General features: G+C 40.4%; 1 protein-coding gene across 4 annotated transcripts in view; it reads right to left on the bottom strand.

The window, feature by feature from the left end:
* LOC108708716 (spermatogenesis-associated protein 13) overlaps positions 1-21083 on the bottom strand; it is a 52905-nt gene that overhangs the window by 10816 nt on the left and 21006 nt on the right. For 2 of the 4 annotated variants that reach the window (XM_018247723.2, XM_041582664.1), the window contains 6 exons: positions 15058-15202; positions 4758-4894; positions 3627-3806; positions 3185-3370; positions 2778-2957; positions 1424-1656 (listed from right to left, as the gene is read on the bottom strand). In XM_018247723.2, the coding sequence (XP_018103212.1) occupies positions 1424-1656; positions 2778-2957; positions 3185-3370; positions 3627-3806; positions 4758-4894; positions 15058-15202 (1061 nt within the window). Of the gene's footprint in view, positions 1-1423; positions 1657-2777; positions 2958-3184; positions 3371-3626; positions 3807-4757; positions 4895-8376; positions 8483-15057; positions 15203-18556; positions 18926-21083 lie in introns of those variants that run through there. The other 2 variants (XM_018247722.2, XM_041582665.1) reach the window with 2 other exon arrangements.

The raw sequence follows: 21083 nt of genomic DNA, 5'->3' as shown, positions 1-21083 counted from the left end.
CGTATTGGCTCACCATTTGGGTGTCAATATTGATCAAAGACTGGACAATTCCATGCGTGACCGATTTTAAATGAAATAGGAATACCATGGCCAAGAAACGCTTTATTTACAGAAAAATAATTGTCCCTTTAGCGTGACTTTCCCTTTATAAATATACCCTCGGGATCTCTGCAAATGCTAACAGCAGTCAAATGTCAATAGGGTTTTCAGATCACATTCCGTTACAGATGTAAATGGCAAATGCATTCATTCCATCCCCCCCCCCTTTAATTTTTTAATTTCCCATAACAGAGCACTTGAAGATGAGGGTCAGGAAAATGCTACCCCCGAGCCCCTAGTGAAAGAATTCTCTTATTTTGTTGCTGTCACACATGGCTAGTTCCACACTCTCCCCCTGCTGGGTCCCAAAAACCCACTGCAACAGTACTGCCATTGTACAGCGGACAGGGCACCCCATTCACTCACACGAAGGGAAGCCACTCGGTCACACGATATACTTAAAATCATTGATAAGAGAAAAGGGAATTAGGCATACGTTTCTATGGCGAGGAAACAATAAGCATGGGGGGGGACGTCAAAATAACAGCAAAAGCCAAACTTGATGAATGTCCTAATTGAAAAGGGAGCACTGGCAGCTCGTTGTTTGCAAGCTGAGAAATCTGTCCCGGAACATTCCACCAAGGGAACACAACATGACTAGTAGACATGTCATACTTGTTTCCATATATTATTCAGGAACCAGCCTCATTTACAGAGGTTAGAATATTTGGTAATGTGACAAGATCCAGGACAGAGTTATACTGAAAAGCTTTTCTAAGACAATGCATATCGTGACTGTTGTACCGCTTGTTGCAAATGTTCTGAACCCCTATGAAAACTGATGAAGACACAATTGCAAGGGGTGAAAAATACTGCTTCTTAGGGCCCAAAGAGGGAGCACTTGCTCCTATGCTATTAATCCAAGCAAGTGGCAGTTGTTGAAACCTAGACTAAAGTTGGCCATACCATGGGTGCATCTAAGCTTCCGATTTGGACCCTTCAGACAAAGTCAGGAGCTGAACTGTCCATGTATGGGGATTGATTGATATCTGGCTGAAAACTATCAATAGGGCAGACTCGAAAAAATTCCTTAGGGTGATGTCCAGATTGATGCAGTCCTCTCCCAGTAGGCCTGCAATGTCTTCCATTATGCTTCCAGGAACCAACTGCTTGGTTTATCCAGATTTGGCCCAGCATGTAGAAGTCATTTCCAGAAGGAGTATTTTGGCACAGAACTCTATCGTTCACCTTTTGAGGTCTATCTGACACATTTCATGTGGGTCAGATAGGGTGCTATCAACCTAAATGACAACTGGGCTACATAAATGCTTCTCCCACTAGTACAGGGAGGGCTACACCATATAAAAACAAATATTACATTTACCTGTGCTCCTGAGTTGTATACTTCAACAACTCCGCTAACTGTAGTGGGTATTTACAGATCTTCTGCACAGGGGTCAGTAGGAAACCATCAATAGCAATATCTATCATCTGCTGCAGAAGCCTGCAGGCCTCGAAAAAGTGACGGTACTTCCCTTGCTTCATCAGGTTGGACAACTCCGAGCACGCATTGGGATGATTGTTACAGTACTCAGAGTAGATGGAAAAACCATCTTGCTGGAGAAGAATGAAGACAAGTATTGAAATTAATATTGAAAAGGACTCTCTTCTAACACACTTCCTAATGGATTACAAAGCTGCTGGAAAGATAGCATATGAAAACAATGGAATTAAAGGACTAATTGCAAGAGATTACTTGCACATACTTTTACACCAGGCAAGGGAAGCGATTTTCTATTGCACTGCACTTCACCTTTAGGAAAATGTGTAAAGCTAGCTAGAGTATGATATACTGTATTCAACCAAAGAAAGAAGATGACAGGCCCTCACAAATCCCATGGACAAGCAGGTATAAGAACTGGAAACTTTATTTAGGCCAAAAGTAGATAAACACACAGTCTTACGCGTTTCTTGCCTTAGCACACGAAACGATTAAGGCTGTGTGTTTGTCTACTTTTCCAGTTCTAAGTCCAGTTTTTAGTCATATGACTAAGTGCCTTAGTGCAAGAAATGCTTAAGGTGGTGTGTTAAAGTTTCCAGTTCTTTTACCTACCTGTCCGTGGGATTTGTGAGTGCCTGCCATCTTCTTTCTTTGGTTTAATACTACCACCTTGAGCTATAGGTCTGGGGCATTTGCACCCAGACCCCCACGTTTATACTGGTGAGACTATAGACTTTTTGGATACACTCCAGGGATGTTTTTTCCTTTTCTGATTATTATAATATACTGTAGCCTTATAATAAGGTAAAGACAGGGCAGTCTTTTTGATGCATCCAATGTTAAATAGAGTGGCCTTGTGTACCAGATGTTTCTGTGAAATCTGTTTTTGCTGCAGGTCGTGTGCATTTCCCAGCAAACCACAACAACAAAGACCCCTATATCATGGGATATACACCTTGTCTGGTCCATTACCAGACGGAATGATCAATGTGCACATTATAGTTTTAGAATTACATGTTTAGTAACACCCAAAACAATATTTGGCCTCAACTGTTATTTGTATACAACTTGGGCAAGAGAGTTAATTTGCAATATATTAAGCTATGCCCGTAAGCTTTACAACTCCTATAAGCAAAACATTTTCTTTCATACAGCAGAAGTAGATTTGACCGAATGATAGAGTCATTTATTCTGGATCCTTCCCGTTGGCCGTTCTAAAATGTAAAGTAAAACTTACATTATTGAGAAAACAGTCCCCGATTTCGCTCAAGTGAGGTTCATCTTTGTTGTGTTTCTTCTCAAGATCTTTTAAGAAGTTCTTTTGGAACTTGTAAATGTCTTCAATGTTTCCAAATATGGTGTTGAGCTGACCTTCCGTGAACATGCTGGTGTGTTTCCGACACTGCTTGATGTATCCCTGAACGAAAAGAAAGCACATCTTAATATTCTTGAAGCTCGACAAGAGAAATGACGACAATAAAGGTCCTGTAAAAAAATGCATGTCCTCCTTCACATTTATGCCAAAGATCCCTGGACAATGTTTATTGGCTACATCTACATGGGCCTCACACAAGAAGACTATATTATAAGCTTGTCTGTCTCCATCATATGTTTTCAGGTGCAAACATAGGTTTTGAACTGTACCTCACATATATCTTTTAGATGCTTGATGTAGACCCGCTCTGTGTCCATTATTTCCCGAACTACATTAGCCCTCATCTGGTCCATGTTCTCAGCGTTCTTGTGGCGGGACTTTGAAACAGCCATGTCATGATCTTCTTCATGGAAGCTACAAGAGTTTTCAGATACATCCTCCTGGTTGACACGTAACTAAAGGACAAAAACACAATCTTTCCATTCTCTTTCCTAAGAAGGGAAAAATACTCTAGAATATTCCATGTAGCAGAGTTATGGAAATGGATGACTAAATGAGCTACTGTTCAGGATTAAGATACAGAAAAGGCTTGCTGAAGTGTATTCATTATTAGCATTCTGCAGAATATAGAAAGCAAGAGTTTACATCTATGAGTTGGCAGAAACCATTAAAGTGGGTTACACAGACATTGACATGGACTGAAGATCTTACCCGTACGAAGCTAGCAGGAAACCAGGCCTCACGGTCCCGAATTCTGCCCCACCACCAGTCCTTATTAGATGCCTCGAGAACATGGATGACCTCTCCTGCCTTGAAGGCCAGTTCTTGATCATCCATTGTGACATGATCCCACAGAGCTTCCGCATACACCACACTGCCATCACTTATCAACTAAAAGACAACAAAATGAAAGATTAAGAGTGCATTTGCTGTAGCAAGTACCCTAGGGCAGGCTCTAATGTTCATTTTTGAGGTGAACAAAAAAACTTGATACCAGAATTTAAATGAGGGTTTCTTTTAAACTTTATCACAGGCTGCACAAATGGACTGGTGGAGAATGCGCATAGCCCGTCAATATCTTAAAGGAGAACTAAACCATAAAATAAATATGGCTAAAAATGCCATATTTTATATTCTGAACTTATTGCACCAGTCTAAAGATCCAGCTTGTCAATAGCAGCAATGGTCCAGGACTTCAAATCCGTCACAGTGGGTCACCATCTTAGAAAGAGTCTGCAACATTCACATGCTCAGTGGGCTCTGAGCAGCTGTTGAGAAGCTAAGCTTAGGGGTCGTCACTAATTATCCAGCAGAAAATGAGGTTGGTCTGTAATATAAGCTGATGCTACAGGGCTGATTATTCAATTCTGATGCTAATTGCACTGGTTTCTGTGCTGCCATGTAGTAATTATCTGTATTAATTATTAATCAGTCTTATATTGTGACATTTCTATTCTATGTGTACTGTATATTGTGAGTGGGTCCCTAAGCTCAGTAAGTGACAGCAGCACAGAGCATGTGCAGTGAATCAGCAGAAAAGCAGATGGGGAGCTACTGGGGCATCTTTGGAAACACTGCTAAAGGGTTGTGGTGGCCTTGGGCTGGCACAGAAGCACAAAACATAATGTACAACATATCTAGGCTACTTTTTTTTAGTTAAGCTTGAGTTCTCCTTTAAGGCTAACAAATGTAATAACACCAGCATGGTTGAATGATAATATTGCATGTGGATTGACATGACTTTACTCCATGTCAGTGAAGGTACAAGAAAGGATTCAGGGTAGATATTTTCCTTTTTCTGTTAGTACCTAAGTAACTGGATGAAACAGTATGAATACGCACCTCATTAATTGCTAGCTGCTCTCCTCCTGGATGCAGATATCTGGGATTGGCTTGGCAAAGCTCTTCATAGCTATAGTCCTCTTCACTCCCATTGTCATCAACCAAAGCAGAAGACTCAGCCCCTCCATCTGCTGAAACTGTGCACACAAAACCAACAGATTATTAAGTTCCTGAAATATTGAAATGCATTGTGCAGAATTACAGAGGCCTAAACAGCTCCAGAAAGTCTTCTAATTCATAAAAACAATCAAGCATCGTTGGTAAGGCAATACTAGTCACCAGAAGCCATATAATGCAAAGCTCTCACACCAAATTATTTCTTTAAATTTCTGCAAAATCTGTTCTAATATGATTTACATTGAGTTGCGATTAGGTTCAGCTGGATTTGGTGAACCTATACAGGTATTATTACAATATTTCCACCATGAACAGAAGTCAGTTGTGTGTAGCCAAGATTTAAAGTAGTTACAAGAGGATACCTTTGTCACATCTGAATCATCAAAAATGATGAGAGAGCAAAAACTGATTAATATGGAACTACAGAGATCACTTGCCATCTGATAAGGAGCTGAGGAAGACCTTGGCTCTTGTTGCATGGTAACCAGTTCATTATCTCAGGTTATTTCAAGCTGAGAGTGATAGAGATGGGTGAGTGGAATATGGCGGGGGGGGGGGGGGTTTAAAGCTCATCTTGAGTACCACGAGTTGCAGTCTGCACCATTTCTTATTTCCATTCTTAGCAATAATAACATTATTAAGGCATTGGGTTTCAAAGGGAGGCCACTAATGTTATTTTAGACCTTGATTATCAAAAAGATAAAGACATACCATCTTACAATGTAAAATGAGATTGAAGAAACCTCTGAAATTGCAAAATGGATGTGGTAATGACCAAGAAGCATGAATATTTTATAGAAATAGCAGAGGGTATAAACTGGCCACTTACTGGAGTCAAACATCCTTTGGTGGTGAATATTTAGACAAACAGAACAATGGCATTAAAGGATAAATTGAGGTGAGATGTGAGTAAGACATCTACAGGTGGGTTACATTCAAAAGCAAAAAGCTCTCATAAAAAAGAACTTTTATTGTCTCCATGTATATATGGTCAGGTTCAATGAGTTCTTTCAGTAAGAGACAAGGAAATACTGGATTTGATGCCCCTGATTAGATATGTCCCACACTAAAGTTGCTGCTTGAGATGAACCACCAAGAGCCAAGAAGAAGCGTTGAGTTCAAGGTCTGAATCTTTGTCTAATCCCAGTTCTTGAGCTAAAGCTCCAACAGTATCTGCTTGTAACACATTGCTGGCACATTACACACTATATACACAACTGAGGTCTTCTGATCAATTTTATATAACACGAAAACGGAGTAAAAGAAACATTTCTTTGTCAAAACCCATTACTGTCTCCTCTTGCAGTAGGAAATAGAGAAAAAGTCAGACTAGATTTGATGCCCATGAAAAGATATGTCCTACTCAACTAAAGTTGTTGCTTCAGATGATCCATCAAGAGCCAAGCAAAAGTGTTGGGTTCAAGGTCTGAATCTTTGTCTTATGCCAGTTCTTGAGGAACTAAAGCTCCAATGGAAGCCATAACATTAGGTTTAGCATTAATCTGAAAAGATGAATATGCTTTTAACACATCTCTGGCACATTACACACCACATACACAACCAGTCAGTTTTATAGAAGATGAAAATGTTCTTCTAGTGTTATTAAATAGCAGTAAATAAACACCAGCATTGCACTTGTTAAGCCTTCATGTCGGTGTCTTGTGAGGTTCACAAAACCATTAAAGGGATTCTGTCATGATTTTTATGATGTGGTTTTTATTTCTAAAATACACTGTTATACTGAAAATAATTCACTCTACAATACAAAATTTAATTCCTGAACCAGCAAGTGTATTTTTTTTAAGTTGTAATATTGGGGTGTAGGTGCATCTCAGGTCATTTTGTCTGGTCATGTGCTTTCAGAAAGAGCCAGCACTTTAGGAGAGAAATGCTTTCTGACAGGCTGCTGTTTCTCCTACTCAATGTAACTGAATGTGTTGCAGTGGGACCTGGATTTTTACTATTGATTGCTGTTCTTAGATCTACCAGACAGCTGTTATCTTGTTTTAGAGAGCGGTTATCTGGTTACCTTCCCATTGTTCTGTTGTTGGCTGCTGGGGGGGGTGATATCACTCCAACTTGCAGGACAGAGTGACTGAAGTTTATCAATCACACGACTGGGTGCAGCTGGGAAACTGACAAAATGTCTAGCCCCAAGTCAGATTTCAAAATTTAATATAAAAAAATCTGTTTGCTCTTTTGAGAAATGGATTTCTGAATTCTGCTGGAACTAATGTATTTTGAAAAAAATGTTTATCCCATGACAGTATCCCTTTAAGAAATTGTAGGGGGTGCATTGATTTCCGTTGCCCCTTTAGAAGGATGAAGAATATAAAGTAGCATTATTATCTGTCCCCAGGGAAAGTAGTGAGTGTTTTATAGGGCCTATCACATAGTCAAGGAACTGGGAAAAATCCTGGCAAGAGTACGTTCAATTCTGAAGAACCAACAAGAGCATATACCGCGGCAATCCTCTCCGCACCAGCAAGGCAAGTCTCGCTCCTCAAAGACACATGAGAAAAATCAAAATCGTTGCTGGATATTATAGGGAAAGAAATGATTCACCGAATGGCAGAATTACAGACCTAGATGTCACCACACAGGGAATGGGTTAAGTTCTCCTCCTGGCGATTGATCATGCCCACGCATTGCTATGCAGACACTTGCTAACAAGCTCTCCCTGTGAATACACTCTGAGTCACAGCAAGCAGAAGTGGCATCTCAGCTGCGCAGAACCATTCAGTCCTGTGATGCTTTATTAAACCTTTAGAATAAGGCGACGAGAGAGAGCGAGATAGGTTGCCCCAGCAATTTTACTGCTGTTGATGCAATGCTGGTTATTATAAATATACTATTTATATTCTAATTGCAAGAGTGGAAGGTGGAGGGATGTATAGTCCCAAAAAGCTTCATGTTCTCTCTCCATGTAGTAGCAGGCTCAACACACAAACCACGGCTGTTCAACCTGCAGCCCTCTAGCTGCTGAACGACCACTCCCAGCAGCCTTGAAAAATCCCACGGTGTACTGGGAGTTGTAGTTTAACCAGCTAGGATGTCAGACCTGATTTAAATAAAATAAAATAAAACACATTACAGCAATTTATTCTGCAATTTCTCATATTGCTGAGCATAACCACCTACAGTGGCGACATCTGCATCACAATGAATCAAAATCAGAACACTGCAAAGTTTCTAAAATGATTTCTCCGGTTACCGCAAAACCATTTCATCCCCCCCCTCCCATCATGCACACGAGAAAGGGTTAAACAGATATTCTTGCATTTAAACATAGAAAAAAAAGTGGAATAGAATCCCTACTGATTCTCGCTCTCTCTCACTCCAGCCAAGCTGTTCCATGCAGTATTGCACTGCAGAACATGTAATCCCAGCTGCCAGTTACTGCCGGCAGCCCACGTTTAGCTACCAAATCCGCACACGGAATGATAAACCATACCTAAAGCAGAGACAGACAGAGACATGTACCACTTCCACACATACCCACCCATGTGAAGGCTCTCCAGACTCCAAAAGCGTGCCATTTCCCCTCTGGCTACCATGCTGTTTGCTAAAAATACGCACAAAAAGGGGTTTGGCCTTTTTTCTTAAAAAAAAAAAAAAAAAAAAAAAAAAAAAGCAGAACCATTAAGAGCTTGAAAAGCTTCTTTCTCACATGGCTCTGCTAGAGCTGCCGGGGACAGAGCTTATTCATGCCTGGCACCTCGCTCAACTGCCTCTCAGGCCACACAGGATAGAGCTGACAGCTACAAACTCCCCGTGGCTGAAAATTTCACTGCTTTCTGACGCCACCATGGGGTACCCGTAGGGAAGGAAACAATAAAATAGCATTGATGGGGATGCAGTCTACAGACTGGCAGCGGCTGCCAAGAGATCTGCCCACAGTACTGGCCACAGGATCTAAATGTTGGCTTATTAACTTGCGCAATTGAGCATAAAGGGAAATGTAAAGGTTGCGCTTCAATGACAAAGCAAAAGTCTGGGTGCTGACGGGCGCAGACAAATCAATAGACAGTTATTACTCTTTATGGATTATATGTAAATTTGTTTTGGCTCACTTTATCTATATTTTACCAATTGACTTGCTTACACTACGTGGGGGATATTTACTGAACAATTCATGGTCACAACCCCCAAAGAGTTGTTAAAAATAATCTGTAGTCAATCTGGCATCTACATGGGGAACTATATGACAAAGAGATTAAAAGAGACGCCCTCTAACGTAAAGGGTGCAACTAGTTGCTATAAGGTAAGGGCACACCTGGAGATTCGGGGATATTTAGTCGCCTGGCGACTAATCGCCTCTTCTTTGGGGCGACTAATCTCCCTGAACGCCTTCTCTCTGTCTTGCGCCGGCAAGAATGAAAAGTCGCCTGCGGCATGGCACACAGCGTATTCCGAAGTCGCCTCACAAAGAGCCGCGTGTGCCATGCCACAGGCGACTTTTCATTATAGCAGGAGCAAGACAGAGGGAAGGCATTCGGGGAGATCAGTCGCCCCAAAGAAGAGGCGATTAGTCGCCAGGCGACTAAATCTCCCGAATCGCCCGGTGAGCCCTTACCCTAAATGTAAAAGGGCTTAGAACAGGGTTATGGGCTAATCGAGATTTAACACAGGCTGCAATGGCCATGGTTTAGGCTGATAAGGGGTGGGGGAAAAAGTGTTTTGAAATTTCATTTAGGAATGTTGCTTGGTACGGCATTCCTGGAGAATAAAAGAACGGTTAATCCCCTGATGGAAAATAAATACCTCCCACTGTGCTGCCTCAGATTTAATACATAACACAAGTTTAAGAGGGTTTGGCAGAATTCATAGATTAGACAGGTGGCAACAGATGTGAGTGGCTGTATTGGGTGACAATTAAAAAACAAACAAACAAGAAATGCCTTGTTGTAAATGTGACCCAGGGAAACATAACATGTTCAGTTAATTCCTACCAACCTGAAAAATATGTATCCAAGGAATTCAACTCATATTAGAATTTTTTCATGATATATCCTTTCTTTAACTATCATGGTCCATTTGTCTTTCTGGCTAGGGCCAAAATCAGCTAGCTGGAATACGCTGCCTCCTCTCTCCTCCGGATTGAATTGGTGTGAACAGACTCTGCGGGTTTCGGCGAAGAACCGTGAGTCTCTGCATTTTGAGCCAAAATCTGCCAAAAGAAGTCTGTTTGTGCGGATTCGATTCAATGTGGAGGAGAGGAGGCTACTGCCTGCGGTAGAGATGAAATAAGCCAATGTAGTTCAGATAGCTGTTTTCGGCCCCTAGTGTGGCCCTAGCCTCCTCTTACTATGAGTAGGGCCACTTTTTTTTTTTTTTAAAGGATAGTGGGCAGTCAGGTGTCAGAGATGATGACTTGAGTGTTTGATATCTAAGGCTAGGGCCACAGAGTGGCTGAAATAACTAGCCAAACTCCACTGGCGGACAGCAGCCTCCTCTTTCTCGAATCGGTTGAGAACAGACTCGGCAGGTTTCACCAAAGAACTACGAGTCTTTGCCATTTGAGCTGGACACTAGTTCTCTGAGGATTGTGGGAGTTTTAACACATAGCGTGCCAGACATTGGCTTCCACTCACAGGAGGGATTAGAAGAGTCTTTTCAGCATTATCACACACAATGGAGCTTTTTATTAACTGGCCACAAAGGTCAGTCCCCTTGCAAAGACATCACTTGAGTGACACCCGTATTGATGGCTGGGGACCCCGATCAGGAACAATCACCACTATTATAAAAAGTAAACACCAATCTGCTTCCCTCAGCCCCAACAGAACAGTGATCAAATAACATGTTAATACATGAGCTTCAATACTCAGACCATATTACCCTTGTGTTTTTAGCCAAGTATTTTGGCAACAGCAATAAATTTCATCAAAAGAAGATATTGCTTTGTGATATCCACGGAGAAGGCCAGTGGTATTGGCATCCAGAGCCATCTTTAGTTGCGAGCTAGCCAGGCCTAGTGGAAGCAAGATCCTGAGTAGTTATCGTTGGGATTGTGTAGAGGAATGGGACCTGTTGTCCAGAATGCTCGGGACCTGGGGATTTCTGGATAATCGATCTTTCTGTAATTTGGATCTTCATGACTTGGGTCTACTAGAAAATCATTTAAATATTAAATAAACTCCAATAGGGATTAATAATATCTTAGTTTAGATTGAGTACAGTGTGCTGTTTTACAGAGAAAAATTAAATATTTTTTTTAAAATTCTGATTATTTGGATAAAATGGGGTCTACGGGAGACAGCCTTCCCGTCATTCAGAGCTTTCTGGATAAAGGATCCCATATCAGTACCATTGATCTTAATGGCAATCGTTTAGACTGGCTCGTAGCACTTGCAGGTCAGACGATTGTCTCTCAAGAAAGACAGCATGTTCAAAAGGCACTGAAATTAATTGGATATGATTCCGGGTGTTGTATATTGACAGTTAAGCTACTAAAACCTTTGATGAAACACCCAAAATTGGTGTCTGTCATTGCCCTAACAGTTCTTGCAGATGGAAACAATGGTTTTCAGACAGGAACAATAAGCAGAATCTCAACCAAAAAGCATGGCAGAACTGCTGTGTGAGCATTTCCCTATACAATCGCAACACTAACTATAACTAAACTACAAACCTACTTCTGCATTGATTTCAGACTCAAACATTTTTTTCTTGATAACGTTGACCATTTCATATAACATTTTTAACTTTTAGAAGGTTATGGAATGGCCAGTTCTAAGGAACTTTTCTTTTTTATATTTGAATTCTTTTTCTGATTGTTCCAGCTATCAAATGGGGGTCACTGACCCCATCTAAAACCAAATGCTCTATAAGGGTAGGGACACACTGGGCGATTTGGGGAGATTTAGTCGCCTGGCGACTAATCGCCGTGACTTTCCACGACCAATCTTCCCCGAATGCCTCCCCTCACTCTGCGCCTGGATAAAATGAAAAATCGCCTGCGCTAATCACACGCGGCGATTTGTTTTCCGAAGTCGCCCGAAGTTTCCTCGTGAGGCAACTTCGGGCGATTTCGGAAAACGAATTGCCGTGTGTGATTAGCGCCGGCGACTTTTCATTTTATCCAGGCGCAGAGTGAGGGGAGGCATTCGGGGAGAAAAGTCGCTGCGATTAGTCGCCAGGCGACTAAATCTCCCCAAATCGCCCAGTGTGTCCCTACCCTAAGGCTACAGATGTATTGTTATTGATACTTTTTATTACTCATCTTTCTGTTCAGGCCTCTCCTATTCATATTCCAATCTCTTATTCAAATCAAGGCATGGTTGCTAGGGGAATTTCAATCCTAGCATCCAAATTGCTGGAATTACAAACTGGAGAGCTGCTGAATAAAAAGCTAAATAACTCAAAAACCACAAATAATAAATAATGAAAACCAATTGCAAATTGTCTCAGAATATCCCTCTCTACATCTTAAGGTCCCCATAGACGCGACGATTCTTCTTGCCGAACGACCGATTTTAGGGAAGTCCGACCAATCCTTCGAAATTATCGTGCGGTTAGTGGTATTCGAACGATCGTACATTTTACGATTTTTCGGCCGACATCTGTCGGGAAATTGATCGGCCAGGTCAAAAAATCTTTGTCGGTCCCAGTGCAATCTCTCTATGTTTGCAGGGCCAAGCAGGCAGCTCCCCTTTGTTTTCCTGGCAAATTGGTCTTTTTAGTTGATGGTAAATTCGTACGATCGTTCTGAGAAGATATTGGTCTCACGATCAGGATCTGATCTTTTAAAAATCTCAACATCTATGGCCAGCTTTAGTAAAAGTTAACTCAAAGGTGAACAACCCCTTTAAGTGATCATTCAAAAGCTAATGTAACAAAAACATACATCTTCCTAAGCAATCGCCTCCATCTATAGGCTCTGCTTTGTTCTCCTCCATTTTAACCATAAAGTGATCTCATTTCTTTCCTTGATTTCTGTGTATACAGAGAGTGGTTTTGTTCATAAAGAGAACAATAACAAGATTGTATCCTGGTTATTCAATACTTGTTTACCTGCCGAATTGGTTTTGATAGCCTCGCATTTATGAATAGGATAATTCTGCAGGTGAAATCCCACACTCAAACAACTATTTTATTTCCACGCAGCTTTTATTTTTCAGAATCTGTTTCCTGCATCCATTTGTTCTCTAAATATGAAAATGACCACTCTTCAGATAATGACCCCAATTTTGAATGCTTAGTCGCAAACATCCTTTATTTATTTAAAAAATGCTTTAGATGTTATCACAGTCGCCTAGAGAGAATACCGGTGACAAAGGAAAGAGGAATTCTGGCTAGAACCAAAATCGAAATGATTTAGTTCTTGGGAATGCAGAATTTAATCACAATAAAATGGGAGAAAGGAAGAAGGAAATGCTTGGTCTGAGGGTAGAATAAAACTGGTTGAACAGACATTTGATTCTAACGTCATAAATGTTTGTAAAAAAAAAATATTAAAACATTAAATAAACCCAATAGGGATCGTTCTGCTTCCAATGAAGATTAATTATATCTTAGTTAGAAACACGTTTTATTAGTATAGAGAAACAGGAAATCATTTTTAAAAAATTATTTGTTTAAAATAGAGTCTATGGGAGATGGTCTTCCTGTAATTTGGAGCTTTCTGGATAACGGGTTTCCGGATAACGGATCCTAGACCTGTGTCATAATAAAGTGTCATTTATACCGTAACCATAATTCTGCACTCTTTTTCAGAATGTTAGAATAAAATAATTTTTATGCGTAATATTACATACCAGGTCCAGCTTTTCAAACTAACACCATGGTTAAAATGGGTAAAAAGATCCAACTAACACTTTACTTTATTTGGGAATAAAGTATTCTGTTAATGGGTTCTTTATCTTTCCTAACGCCTATTTTTTTCTAATTGTGAAATTCTTCCAAGGTTTGCATTTCAAATACTGACAACATTCCTGTGAACAATTTACATCTAGCGCCCATCACACTGGCATTTTATCTAAGTGGTGTTCTGTTTATAAATGGATGCCATTGTTAAAAAAAAAAATATCAACCATTTCAACCAACAGTACAGTCAGGGCACAGGCAATGAGGCCACAATTTGGAGCACAGTCAGTAAAACCACAATTCAGACAAACAACAAGAGATTGTATAGGACACACCAATGGCCAATTAAAAATACTCTAAAGGTGGCCATACACAGGCAGATAAAGCTGCCGATATCGGTCGTTTAGACCAATTTGACTTATCTGCCCGTGTATGGAGGCTTCCGACGGGTCTTCCTGATCGATATCTGGCCACGATATCGATCGGGAAGGTTTGATTTTTACCCGACCGACCCATCGGAGCCCCTTGGTTTATTGTAAATCGATCGTTCGACCATATGGTCGAACGTTCGGATTACCCCCGATATAGCCATGCCGTTAGTGGCATATCGGGGAAAGATCCGCTTGTTTGGCGATGTCGCCAAACGAGAAGATTTTTGAGTCTATGGCCATCTTAAGACAGGATCCCCAACCTTTTATACCCACGAGCCATATTCAAATGTAAAAAAAAAAAAAGTTGGAGAGCAACATAATGCACTGCCGGGTGATGTTGTGATGCTGATTCAGTTAATGACTATAAGAATGGATTGGATGATTTTTTGGACAGACATAATATCAAAGGCTGTTGTGATACTAAGCTCTATAGTTAGTATAGGTATGGGTATATAGAATTTTAATTAAAAGTAGGGAGGGGTGTGTGTATGGATGCTGGGTTTTCATTTGGAGGGGTTGAACTTGATGGACTTTGTCTTTTTTCAACCCAATGTAACTATGTAACTATGTAACTATAAGCATGCAAAAAGATCCTTGGGGTGCCAAATCTGGGCTGTGATTGGTTATTAGTAGCTCCTATGTGGACTGGCAGCCTCTGTTTGGCAGTACACCTATTTTTCATGCAACCAAAACTTGCCTCCAAGCCTGGAAATCAAAAATAAGCACCTGCTTTGAGTCCACTGAGAGCAACATCCAAGGGGTTGGTGAGTAACTTGGTTAGCCTCTAGTTGGGGATCACTGCTCTAAGATATAATACACTAGCTATTACATACCTAGTAAAATAATTAAATAGATATTAAACATTTGTGGAAACATAAGCAAACTTGTTTGCAAAAATAATCTAGCACATTGCTCGTCAGAGTAAAAGAATACTTTGAACTTACCGTTAGAAGCCCTTAGTTGTTGTTGACGTCCAACTCGATCTAGGCCTATTGGTGTGCTCTGGGACAAGGCAAAAGGTCTTAAACGGGCAGAGACAGCCTTGTACGGAGGAACCTTGTGGGCTGGAATTGGGGGTCGAGGAACAGACTGCCAATAAGACATAAAAAAGCATACAATTAGCAAAATCCCAAACACATTAAAAAAAAACACCATTGTTTATTTATTTTATTTGTGGCACCTCTTTAGCATCTCTTAAACAGTGAGGAAAGTGGTACAATCTAAAAACATGAGTCGCTTTAATGATCGGACCAAAGGTAGAATAGAGTACTGGCTAAAACCAAGGGCAAAACCTTTTCCAAAAAAAAAAAAAAGGATCCCACATTTTTCCATAGAATTGAAATTGCCAAAGATTAGGAAGACATTATCATGACATTGCCACCAGTATAAGCAGAAGGGTAAGCCCGAATCACCAAATCACATAATCACCAAATGTTAATTATATGTTGTTTAGTTTTGCTCTTACTAGCTTATATTTAGACCATGAATTCTTCCTCTGGTCAGTTTGTACATCTTTTAACACGGCTAATACAATATTGTTTATATCCATTGGCCTACACTTTCCCTTCTTGCCCAAGAGGAAGGGGTGGAATAGCTAGAAAAGTCAGATCTTGAAGTGGCCATATACTGGTCAACTTTCGAGATATCGGACTGATTTGCCCTCACAGGTACCTACTATCCAGAATGCTGGGGACCTGGGGTTTTCCAGATAACGAATCTTTCCATAATTTGGATATTCATATCTTAAGTCTACTAGAAAATGTTTTAAACATTAAATAAACCCAATAGGCTTGTTTTGCTTCCACTAATGATTAATTATATCTTAGTTTGGATCAAATACAAGGTACTGTTTTATTGTTACAGGGGGAAAAAGGAAATCATTATTTTTGGATAAAATGGAGCCTATGGGAGACGGCTTTTCAGAGCTTTCTGGATAACGAATCCCATACTGTATAACTGGTCAATACATGGTTATGGCTAATTTCTATTTTGAGAGGAAGAACGATGGGCTATGGCTCTCAATGTCATCATGCATGACCAGAGGTAGTTTTACTTTAGGCAGATCAACTGCAATTTAATAGTTTGGTCCTTTAGATTATATATATGGTAAGACTATTAGGCTGTATGGTTAAAAATGTCCATAATGCCCAACCAAACCAGGAATGCAGAAGACATTCCAAAAAAAAAAAAGCCTACATGTGGGGGCACATTTACTAAGCTCGAGTGAAGGATTCGAAGTAAAAAAACTAAGAATTTCAAAGTATTTTTTTGGGTACTTTGACCATCGAATAGGCTACTACGACCTTCGACTACGACTTCGATTCGAACGATTCAAACTAAAAATCGCTCGACTATTTGACCATTCAATAGTTGAAGTACTGTCTCTCTAAAAAAAAACTTCGACTACATACTTCTGCAGTTTAAACCTACGGAGGTACAATGTTAGCCTATGGGGACCTTCCCCATCAGTTTTCTAAGGTTTTTTTGATCGAAGAAAAATCCTTCGAACGATCGATTAAAATCCTTCGATTCGAAGGATTTCATCATTCGATCGAATGATTTTTCCTTCGATCGATCGTAGGATTTGCGGTAAATCCTTCTAATTCGATATTCGAATTCGTAGGATTTACTTCGAGGGTCGAATTCGAGGGTTTATTAACCCTCGATATTCGACCCTTAGTAAATATGCCCCTAAGGTTTCTTTTAATTTAATTACTTTGGAAATATTCAGGTAAAAAATAGACAATGGGACTCTTTAGGCGTATTAAGGAAAAAATTAGGAACGTTTACACCAACTTGTTTGTTGTTTTGTTGTCATACTAAGAAAGATTTGCATTCATTCTGCAAACCATATGAAAACACGGTGTGGAAATATAAAAGGAGGGAAAGTGCTAGACGAAAAGCAAACTCTGAACGCTGATTAGAAAAAGTTGAGATATCTGGATGTTGACAAATTATGTCCAAACACGATTCAGCATTTCCACCCAAGTGCATCAAGTTGTTTCGTATTTCCTAAAACACATTTTTTACTTGTACTTAGTGACTTACTGCAATGAAACCTGCCTTAGTATTATTATTTTAACTATTTTGAAAGGGTGGACTGAACAAAAATAACACAATAACACAAACTATTTTAAGAGCCAAAAGATGTTGTGTATTTAAAAATATAAGGAATGCAATCATTCAGAAATGAAGAAGGTGTCGAATCTGTCTAGAATGGAGAAAGAGCTATTATACTTGGGAAATACAACATCTTGCATTTTTGCAAAAAATAAGAGGCAATGCTTTAAAATCGAGAAAAATACTGTGACTGTTCTTTGCACTTATAATTCACCATTTTGTTCATTTCTATAGACAACCAAAAGGAGAAAAGTAGGCATAATATTTTACTCCTTGCTTTACAATGTACGTATTTTTGCAATAATGTCCTTTATTACACATGCCTATTGGCCTTCAGTACTATAATGTCATGGCATGGAGAGGATTTAACTCACCTGGCTGAATGTATTAATAATATCCAGGGATGGCCACTGTGAACTAATATCTACTTGGACTTCTGATAAATGGGAAGGAACAAAATCATTATCCTATTTCTGCAAACTTTTCAGATCCTTAATTGTTGGAAGGCTGTACTAAGGAGTGAAGAAAATCCCTACTCCCTACTGGGTCAACTTGTAAAGAAATGGTACCAATCTTATTTAAAGGGCAGAAAGATGCAGAAAAGTGAGTATCTTTTCCAAAAGTAGTGGCAAAAGAAGTGACTGCAATAACAGAACAACATCATGATTGAGATGAGGGTGTTATCTCAGCCAACACAAGCCTAACCTACTTAATGGGCAAGATAACTATCGAATTTTGAAAGTTGCCAATCCATAAGTGTGTCCAACTTTCTCCAGTATTTAGACAGGATAGTCTTTCCCTCATCTCATTTTTGTCTTGCTTTATTTGCATCCCACACATCTACTTGTGCTACATCCTCCTAATTATCCTAATTATGATGCTGCACTGGATCTACTTGCACCCAACCACAGTTCAAAGCTGTATGAAGAAATTAGGAACTGGAGGGCATCAGGTATAAAAAAAACCCTGTGAAGAAATGTGAGTGGCATGTAACTGTCCTACTGCCAACCTAGAGTCGCCAGTTCTTCGGATAACATTTTACAGGATTATGCACAGATTTCAATACATGAGCCATAGCAAATCAGCTGAAGACATTTAAACTGATTACATCAGATGAGCTGAAGGAAGATGATTAATTGGAAAGCAGAGGAAATCAGGGGTTAGTAAGATAACATGCACATTTTATTATTTCATTCAGGGAAGACTATCGAGGATTACAGGGAGAAATCTATCTAGGTTAGAAAGCACCATTCCCAGGAAGATTTTGAAGAGAGTTGAAAGGTTTGATTTTGCAGCCATGTCATGCTTTCCAAGAGCCCTTACTTGTTGAATCATAGCTCCCATTTCTTCATCCTCGCTTGTTGCAAAAAAGTTGACCCCACCTATGACAGAGATGGGACGTCTTCTACAGTTCATTTGGTACTTAGGGATATGCTCTTGCGCCCGCGTTTCCTCACTAAAAGACTGTGAGGGAAACCTACACTTCCCACTATCGGTTTCTTGGGACTCGGTAGCAATAGAATCTTCTGGAATGGAGAAGCTACGGATAGCAGACTGACCGTAGTCGGACAGTGGCCTCTGTCGAGGCCTGCATTTTGCAGAGCTCCATCTTCGAGATGCCACTTTTTGAGAATCAGACTTTTTTTCATCCTCTTGCGGTGGAGATTTCTTGAAGGGTTCTTCATGGTCAACCTTTTCAAAAAGGTGAACAGTGCAAATAAGGTGCATTGGAGAAATTCAGTACCATTACATAAGGAACAGGTTGGAAAACGGAGCAGAACATTGAGAGAATGCAACATATAATGAAAAAAGTGATAACCTCAATGACACTTAAACTGAGTTACAGGAAAACAACAAAAAGTGACTCATTTTGAAATGTTAGCAATATAAAATTGATGAAGGGCTTGAAATACATTTATACATCTAGAATTCACTATGCACATGACTTTGCCTTTCAGTCCCAGATGTTGGCCTGTGGGCTTTACAGTTGTATTGGATCCCATACTTCTTTAACCCGATGCCTGGCAAGTATGTTGCAAAGTCCTTCCACCTACTCAGCTGATGATCAGGTCACAACATGGACCTCATGTGCATAGCAAGAATTAGCCTACATGTGGCTATCTAGGACTCATTTTGATTACAATACTGCTGAAATTCAACAATGTCAACAATGCACACACACTGAGGATTTCAGATACGGTGGATTTCATAATGTAATAAAAGTGGACAAAATAAATTCCTGAAAACCTTTCCACCTTTAGAAATTGCATTGGCTGGAGTTAAGTAGTACATTTTAGGCATGACTTATTCTCTTGAAGGGTAAAGACACATCAGAGACATTCAGTGTCTGTGACCCACCAGGGGCTATCTCCCATGGGCCCACCACTTCAGACAAGGAGGCCCCTGCCCCCAAACTTCCTACCCACTGCCCTGCCACTGCCATGACCAGTTTCCCCTGCACAAAAGCCAGGCAGGCAGCAGGCCTGGGGTGAAGGTGCCCACTGGATTTCTCCCAGCCCTTCTGCTGTCCCAGTCCAACACTGGAGACATTTACCACCAACTATGACTCTTTAGCACTTGCTAGCTGCAAATGAGTGCAGAGTAAGGTTGCTAGGGGCCACAATGACACACAAAACCATAGAACAGTGCTGTCCAACTTAGTACATGTTGTGAGCCAGTTACATATATCAACCAGTTTGTTGGAAGTCTGGATTGAATTAAAATAATGTCATATAGTGCTCTGTGGAGTAGATTGAAGGCTATAAACTTCCTTTGGAAGGTCAAATCTGACCTGCAAGCCTCCAGTTGGACAGCCCTGCCTCAGAACATCTCTAATGGCACAAAAGCAGCTCACTGCAAATATTTATTACCAAAATACCAAAACAGCTAACTAAACCATGATACACCATGGCAGGCCCGGACTGGCAATCTGTGGGTTCTGGCAAATGCCAGAGGGGCTGCTATAAGGTCCCATAGAAAGTCAGTATTTAGTGGGCTGGTGGGGGCTGATTGGGCCTCTGTGTACCTGAAATGCCAGGGCCTATTTTAATTCTCAGTCTGGACCTGTACCATGGTAAGAACGGCCATACCTCCCAACATTTTAGAAATAGAAAGATGGACAAAAAGACCAGCCCATTTTTGTTGTCACGCTCCCCCAATTACCCTTTCCATTTACAAAATTTGGCATGTTATGGAAGTTTGAACACATTTCTGTGGTTTTTATTTTATTAGAGTTTGAATAATGAAGGTGAATTGCCCTTTAAGCTGCAAATCACAGGTTCCCCAAGAGACCTTCTTATCTTAAATTGTTACAAAAGTATCTAAGTATCTTTTCTGGGCTCTCTGCCAAAAACCAATTAATTTAGAAACTTTGTATCGGTTTCTGGCTGTTCAGTGCAGGAGATCAAAAGGAGAAAGTCGGGACATTTCAGTAACAATGTGGGACTGAGCTGTCAAAAGCAGGACTGTCCCGCTCAAAATAGGACAGTTGGGAGGTATGAAAATGGCCAATGATTACAACCAATGTGCAACTGTAGAGGACAATACTATTCCAACAGTGTTTCGGACTGTGGACTGGGTGCGACTGATTATAGGGTAGCCAAAAGCTGAAAATATATCACTTTTTTGGGTGGTGGGGGTGGTTAAAAGTCACATTTCAGAACAAAGGCAATAGTACCACCCTTGCTATCAATCATAACTGACTTGAAAACACATTGCTTCAATTGCAAGCCAACTGCACAATGCACAGAAGTCAGACAAGTTCCTTTCTTATATAAAGCTTTGTTGCCTGGTGGCACGCAGAAGGTACTGGGAGGAGAACTTCCCATGTAAAACACTACCGGGTTCACAC

The sequence above is a fragment of the Xenopus laevis genome, chromosome 2L (genome assembly GCF_017654675.1).
Source record: "Xenopus laevis strain J_2021 chromosome 2L, Xenopus_laevis_v10.1, whole genome shotgun sequence".
Taxonomy (NCBI): domain Eukaryota; kingdom Metazoa; phylum Chordata; class Amphibia; order Anura; family Pipidae; genus Xenopus; species Xenopus laevis.
The sequence above is the reverse complement of the archived record's forward strand: the minus strand, read 5'-3'. Positions and strand labels throughout refer to the sequence as shown.